General features: G+C 42.0%; 2 protein-coding genes across 2 annotated transcripts; both read left to right on the top strand.

The window, feature by feature from the left end:
- Window positions 1–1,161: 1,161 nt before the first annotated feature.
- Window positions 1,162–1,749, top strand: LOC140145452 (uncharacterized). Its single transcript, XM_072167164.1, has one exon. The coding sequence runs from the start codon at window positions 1,162–1,164 to the stop codon at window positions 1,747–1,749; it is 588 nt and encodes a 195-aa protein (XP_072023265.1).
- A 5,325-nt stretch (window positions 1,750–7,074) lies between these two features.
- Window positions 7,075–7,791, top strand: LOC140145453 (uncharacterized). The gene has a single exon (XM_072167165.1). The coding sequence runs from the start codon at window positions 7,075–7,077 to the stop codon at window positions 7,789–7,791; it is 717 nt and encodes a 238-aa protein (XP_072023266.1).
- Window positions 7,792–8,047: the final 256 nt, after the last annotated feature.

Here is an 8,047-nt window from a genome sequence, read left to right as displayed (position 1 = left end):
GCCCATCGTCTTCAATCATTTCCTTATCCCTCTTACTTCCATTCATTACATCCCACTTCCTGCCCCCAATTGATATTTCCCAAGAAACACTCATGTTTTCTATTGTCTTGCTAATTTCCTTTTCCTTTATGTCCATGTCCATATATATATGCATGTTTGTGTGTTGTCTTGTCACGCTGTCTTTGATAAAGATCCTGCTAGGATCGAAAGCTCAGGCCCCCAAAACTTTGAAATATTACTTCACAGGCTATTTTTGTGAATAAGCAGTTTACAACAGCTCACTTTTTAACGTTATTATTATTTCTCTGTTGCAGTATCCCATTATGGTGATCCTCCTTATCCATATTGTATATTATCTATTTGTTACTGTTATCAGTGTTAACCGTTTTACATGTTTTATTTTCACAGCTTTTTTGCCACATATTAATTATCATTTACACCTTTTTTTCAGCATCCACTGTGTATTATATTCACTTTGTCTAACCCAACATCTTTATTTCAGCAACTCAGGAAGACCAAACAGAAAGCCATGCGTTATTCTTTTCATCAAGATAACTACAGATTTTATTCCCACTCTCGCATTATTCCTACAGGCCTACAGATAAAATGTACACCAGCGCTGGGCACTCTCTCTGGTCCTCTACAGCAGAAGTGGTACATCTATCCGTCTCATCAATATCCTAACTGAACATTGTGCTGCTTCTCTTGACAGTTTCTCTGATGAAATCACCGAACTCGAAGATGACCTGCGATCATGTTGTACAGAGGCCCAATGGGAACAGTATAATAATGAGATAAATTCATGTTTGTTCTTGATCGCAGAAACAGGAAGATTCGTGGCATCTTGGAGAAACGTCAACAGCACAGCAGAAGACGGTTTAGGCGTCCTGCAACTACTAACCATGATAACGAAAACCTTCCCTCCACAGTCGTTAATTTATCATCATTCTCTCTTTCCTCCGCTGAATTGGATCTTCTCTCCAAGGGCCTCAAGTTCTGTCCCACCCCTCCAGAGGTCAACCAGGTAGAACTCAGTCAGGATCTCACTCAATACTATTGTCGCATACGTCTACGGGAGTTTTTCCTTGATGAGCCAGCATCTGAACCTGAGCCCTTTCGAAAGAAAAGCAGTTGGGTCCCTCCCAAGAACAGGGTTCCACCATGGAGATATACGTGCAGGTTGTTAGTTCCCAAGTTAATAATTCTGCTAATTCTCCCCACAGGACACATGACAACTTACCCCGTGAGGAACGCCAGGCTCTCAAATCTCTCAGAACCAGGACTGACATCATCATCAAGCCTGCTGATAAAGGATCTGCCGTGGTTGTAATGGATCGCAAAAAGTATATCGATGAGACCATGAAGCATCCCAACAATCGTACTAACTATGCTCTTGTTGATTCTTATTTCTCTCAACAGATACAGACCACCCTGGATGACATGCATGCTCGTGATGAATTAACTGACAAAGCCCATGCATTTCTTTCTCCTACAGATTCTAAAGCTGCTCGATTTTATCTCCTCCCCAAGATCCACAAGCCCGGGAATCCTGGTCGACCCATTGTATCCGGTAATGGTTCCCCCACTGAGAACATATCCCTCTATGTTGATCACTTCATTAAACCCCTTGTTTCTCAGACTCCGTCATACATACAGGACACCCCGGACTTTCTCAGGAAGCTTGAAGCTATTAAGGACCAGATCCCCAGCACTGCCATCATTGGCACTTGTGAACATCTCATTCAGTGAAGGAATTTCAGCTACCTGTGAAGCGCTGTCTAGAAGTGGCCACACCAGTCCCACCATTGATGATCTGAAGACTCTCATGAATCATGTGCTAACTAAGAACAATATTTCACCATCATGGGAGATCACTATTTACAGGTATTTGCGACATCGATGTTGACCCGCATGGCTCCGTTGTTCGCCTGCATCTTCATGTCTAGGCTTGAAGAGCAGATGTTGGATGCTTCCCTTGTCGTCCATGGATTTGGTGGAGGTACATTGACGATGTGTTTTTCATCTAGACCAGAGAAGAAGACAGCCTTCACACCTTCCTTGACCATATCAATTCTTTCCACAGAACAATTAAATTCACATCTAAACTTTCTCACCACCAGGTCAACTTCTTGGATGTCACCATCAGAAAGGAAAATGACTCGCTTGTCACATATCTCTACACCAAGCCCACATACAGTCACCAGTATCTACACTCTTCCAGTTGCCATCCCCAACATTGTAAAAGTGGTATAGCATACAGTCAAGCTCTCCGCCTTCGCCGCATTTGTACTAATGATACTGACTTTTCATAGCATGCTAGGGACTCCAAGAAGAACCTTACATTTAGGGGACACAGCGCACTTAAAGTGCAGCAGGCCATCAACAAGGTAAAATCTCTTCCCCCCTTAATTGTGGTCACTTTTCATCCTAAACTCCCTCCTCTCCGCAGCATCACTAATGACAATCACCATATACTTCATACCTCAGATCGGCTACAACGAGCGGTTCCCGATAGCCCCATCCTGGCCTACAGCCGTCCCCGCAATCTTATAGATCTTCTTGTGAGAGCTGAAGTCCCCCCTCTTTCTGATACTATTCCTTCCACACAACAGGGTACTTTCACATGTGATTCCAACAGGTGTGTTGTTTGCAAGGACCATATCAAAGAAGGGGATTCTGTCACCAGTAATTTCAACAATTCCTCCCTCAGGATCAGGGGCAACATCACTTGCACCATATCTAATGTAGTGTATCACATTTCTTGCAGAGTTTGTAGTATACAGTATGTGGGAGAAACTAAGACTGCACTCAAGAGGCGGTTTTATGGACACAGGTCCACTGTCAACACCAAGAAGCTTGACACCCCTGTTGGTAATCACTTCAACCTCCCCAACCACTCTATCTCCGACATGATCCTACAGGGCATTGAGTCTTTAAGTAACCGCCCTGACACCGTCCGTGCCAGCAGGGAGAAATTCTGGATGAAGCGCATTCGTACCATCCAGCCACACGGTCTCAACATCCGAGAGGAAATGACTAACTTGTTTTTCACTATCATAATATTTTGCCCCCCCCTTAATATTTTTTTCCTAATTATTTTATAATATTTTCCCTCCATTTTATTATTTTAGTTTTTATTTCCTATTTACTTCTATCATTATATGTTTATGTAGTTGTATTTTTACCATTCATTTTCATTTTTTTTTTCGTCTTCAATCATTTCCTTATCCCTCTTACTTCCATTCATTACATCCCACTTCCTGCCCCAACTGATATTGCCCAAGAAACACTCATGTTTTCTATTGTCTTGCTAATTTCCTTTTCCTTTATGTCCATGTCCACATATATATATGGATGTTTGTGTGTTGTCTTGTCACTCTGCCTTTGATAAAGATCCTGCTAGGATCGAAAGCTCAGGCCCCCAAAACTTTGAAATTATGTTAAGCATACAAAAATAATGCAAAGCTTTATCCAACGCACCAACATTTCTCTCACTGGGATATTTAATATTGCTGAGATGACCCGGTCCCATGCGTGAGATAAAGTTGTGTCTCAGTCCCCCTTTCTTATTAAGTGACGGCTGCTCTACTCTTTACTATCTCTCCCACAACTTAGCCCACGTATGAGACCGGGACATCAAGACGATCCCTAGCCGTCTCAAAGTGTCACATGACCAGCGGGTTAAGTTGCCTGATAAAGTCTGATGGTTTCAGACGCAACGTAGCAAGTTGCAAAAAATGCAAGGTCCAGTATTTGATTTAATTCAAAACTTTATAAAAATATGTGAGAACTTCGTTCTGCTTCAACGTTAATGAAGCTAAGAAAATTCATTCAAGATAACGGTAAACATGGTAAATGCTAATTTCTTCATTTTTTCAACAAGGTCACTAATGAATATAGCATTTACAGAACAAATAAATAGGTTTTTAATTTGTCAAAACCAGTGAAGAAACTTACTATTTTCTTGCTGACAGTTTCGTCAGTGAACCACTGACTTTATCGAAGCTTGTTGATGTTGTGATCCAACAGCTGATGACTGGCGGGAAGTTATGTCACTTCCGGTAGTGATGTTAGTCCTACTCGCAGTCTCCAAAAGAGGACCATAAACATGACTCAGATTGTAGACCCCTCGTCTCTGTTCATCACCGATTATCGGTTGTTAAACTTGCATTCAAATTCATCAAGGAGTCAACAGTGATGTTTTTATGTTGGCGGTAGAATGCACCAACGAGGATGTCCTCGCCTTGCAGGGTGAGTTGACACCAAAGTAGTTCTGTATCGTCTATCATGAGGTCAGTTCTAACATAACAAGGAATGTTGTCTTTAACTGCGATGAAAACTCCTCCTCCGCCAGATTTGCGATCTCTACGAAACACACAAAAATTGCTGGGGAAAAGTTCTGCACTGTAGACATCTGTACCAAGTTTTGATTCAGTACCAATAACAACATCAATTTTTCTTGATTGAGAAGTAGTTCGAGTTGGGGATTTACCTTTAACACCGTTGCAGTTGATGTTGATAAAGTTCAAACAGCCATGCTTTTGAATTTTAAAAGCATTTTATTTTTGTCGTCAAACTTCTTTCTGCTTTCGTCAGTCTTGTTGTTGTTCAGTGGGGGGTGTCTCTTGGTAGATGGAGGATGTCTATTTGGTCTAGTAGGATTTACGCACGTCCATCCGTCGTCTGTCTGCCTGAGCTTGAGTGGGGTAGTCTTCCATCTGGTAGGCGCAGAGGACTGGGTAGGCGAATTGGTAGTAGTATTGGTCGATGGAGGATGTCTGTCTGGTTTGGTAGTCTTAATTTTGTAGTTCGTGCATGTCCACCCATTCTCAGTCTGCATAAGCTTAAGTGGTGTTGTCTTTCTTCCCATAGGCGTATGAGGCTGGGTACTGGTAGTCATGTCAATTCACACGGGTCCATCCGTCTTCTGTCTGCCTAAGCTTGAGTGGGGGTAATCTTCCTTCTGATAGGCGTACATATAGAGGGCTGATTAGTCGTATTGGTGTCGTTGGTACATGTAGATGGAGGGTGTCTGCTTGGTCTAGTTGACTGGGTGGTCGCGCTGGTAGTATTGGTAGATGAAGGATGTCTACGATTAATCATCTGTGTCCATCCGTCTTCTGTCTGCCTAAGCTTGAGTGGGGAAATCTTCCTTCTGATAGGCGTGGAGGACTGGTTTGGCATGATAATGGTAGGATCAAGGCAATCGTAATGATTACTTACTTCAATTTCAGAGTCACTGGAGCTAGTAAAATTGGTGTTGTCACAAAGGGGCAGAGCCATACTGCATCCTGGTAATCAACATGGGTTTCTAAGGTTTCATCTGATGCACCAGAACAGATATTATGGAACCATATTTCACAATTGCTACACATGATACAGTCAGTTTTACAAGCGTACTTACAAATACCACAGGACCATTTCGGTACCCGGCCTCGCCGACGGCTTGTTGTAGACTTCGGTGAGGTTGGTCCTGGGTTTAAGCTAATATCGCCAGCAAGTAAATTGATCAAGATGAGCAAGGGCAGTCTACCACGAGGGTAGCCCAAAAAGGATGTAGACCTGTAATATAGTCCACCTCCGGTTTGTGATTCGTGGCACAGGTGTACGATAAAACATACGCAGTTGGTTTGGTAACACAGTAATTTTCATTCAAATTGTAGTTCAAAGTCATGGATGTCATAGAGTTGGAGGTATCAAAAAAAGCAACAATCCTACCGTAATTGCTGCTACGAATTCGTCAGTCGTCGTTGGCATAGACACGGTGGGCAGTGAAGACAAAGGCAAGAACATTCAAGGTCTGGAGTGATCTGTCGGAAGACCGATGTTTACTTCTGAGAAAAACATGGCGTCGCTTCCGGTATCGAGTCGTCTGCTTTGGCTGTAGACTGGTTAAAGCTCTGGGGTCCTAGAGTGAATAGATGAGCATGCACACAAATACGGCAAAAGATGAGATGCAAATGGCAAAAGTTATTTAAAATCGGTACTCAGTACGTTGGTATAAAAACAACATGTAGAATGGGTACATCAAAATATCAAAAGTTTTTTTAAAATGTTTTGTCAAAATACGATAAAAAGCAAGATGGCGGCCTCTACTCGGTAGATCGTCAAACTTTGGAACACTGTAGTTGGTTTTCTCGGAAAAGTCACGCTGAACAATGGTAGATGACTGGTCTACTTTAAAAACGGTAAATAAGTTCACTTCACTACAGGAATGCATTAAAACGAATTAGAACTTGATTTAACTGACGGTTTGGTTTTAAAAACACGGAGAATGGATACATCAACATCAAAATGTTTGTTGTAAAATTGCATACAGATGCGTTAAAAAGCAAGATGGCGGTTTCTACTTCGGCAAATTTCGTTGCCACGTCGGGAAGTCGAATATGGTCTCTGCTAACTATATTGCTCGTTGAACAGAGGCAGTTAAAAATTGTTTTTAACATAAATAAGTTCACTTCTTACAGAAAATATAAGTAAATACAATATTAAATTTGATTGCACTTAGCTGACTTGAAGAAAGGATGGCAAGGCGTCGATTATTGCACGTAGATTTGAAGGTGGATGAGACTTGGTGAAGACTAGTAATCCAATAGCAAAACACTCGGGATTTTCGTATTACAAAGTTCACAAAAATCCGCAATATAAAACGCTGAAAACACTCGAAATTGTCACACAGTTGGTAAGGCGAAGCTGAAGTATTCTCAATACCAAGGATGGATGGAGGAAGTATAAAGACGCTGGTAATTGGTGTCACAATATCCAGTTTTCGGGCGAAGGCGTGGAATTCCTCGCTTCGTCGTGTGGCGCGAAAATCCTTTGGTAGAAAAACAGCTAAAATTTCACCTTGCAAAGTCACAATTTCTTCAAAAATCACTTCGGTGGGTAGCTAAACAGTTGCAAATGTTACTCAAAACAGGATTTATCCAAAAAACACACATATAATAAAACCTTTCGCGATACCATCTACAAACAGAAATTTGGCGCTGCCATGGGTTCGCCGGTCAGCCCACTTACTGCTAACATCTTCATGGAATGGTTGGAGCAAAACGCCATCCTTACTGCCCCGCTTGAATGCAAACCCGCCTCTGGAAACGCTACGTGGACGATATTCTGGAAATTGTAAATAAAGACACTACCGAAACCTTGACAGAACACCTGCATCAAGTGGATACTACCTCTAGTATAAAATTTACCTATGAGGAAGAACAAGATCACCAGATTCCTTTCTTAGACACTTTAATTGTCCGCAAACCTGACAATTCCATCAAACTCATGGTTTATAGGAAGAAAACCCACACTGATCAGTATTTGTCCTTTACATCCCACCATCCTCTTCATCAGAAAATGGGTGTGGTCAGGACTTTACTCGACAGGAAAGACAGAATAGTTACAGAAGAGCAGGACAAGATCAAAGAGGAAGAGCATATTAGACAGGCTCTAGCTAAGTGTGGATATCCCAAATGGACTATAGACAAAGTTAAGAAACAAATGGAAGATAAGCACCAAGGAAAGACCAAGAAAAATAAGATCGCAACTTCTGAGCATAAAAGCAAAGGCCTGGTGGTTATTCCATATGTAGCGGGTATGTCTGAAAGAATCAGCAGAACCTTAAAGAAACACGACATCGCAACCGCAATGAGACCACACACTATAATCAGGAAAATGGTGGTCCACCCCAAAGACAAGCAAGAACCGGTCAAAACTCCTAATTGTGTTTACGAAGTCCCGTGTGGTAGCTGCGAATTAACTTACGTAGGCGAAACCAAAAGAACATCGGCACACGGTTAGACGAGCACAGAAGGGAGGCGGAAAAAGCGAGTCAACAGAAATACACCGGTCTAAACGAAAAGAATCCGAGAGCCATTTTAAGAACTCAGCTATTAGTGACTATGTAGCCTAGCCAGGGCTAATCATATTATCAATTGGGGGGAGTCTAAAATCTTAGAGAGAGAGAGTGACAGAAAAGCACGATGGATAAAGAGTCAATTCAGATCAGGAGGCACATTCTCCGATAAAGTGTTCAAAAAGCCAAATCTGTGTCGCC

Source organism: Amphiura filiformis, unplaced genomic scaffold (assembly GCF_039555335.1).
Source record: "Amphiura filiformis unplaced genomic scaffold, Afil_fr2py scaffold_283, whole genome shotgun sequence".
NCBI classification, from domain to species: Eukaryota; Metazoa; Echinodermata; class Ophiuroidea; order Amphilepidida; family Amphiuridae; genus Amphiura; species Amphiura filiformis.
Note: the sequence above shows the minus strand (reverse complement) of the source record. Positions and strands in the feature narration are given on the sequence as shown.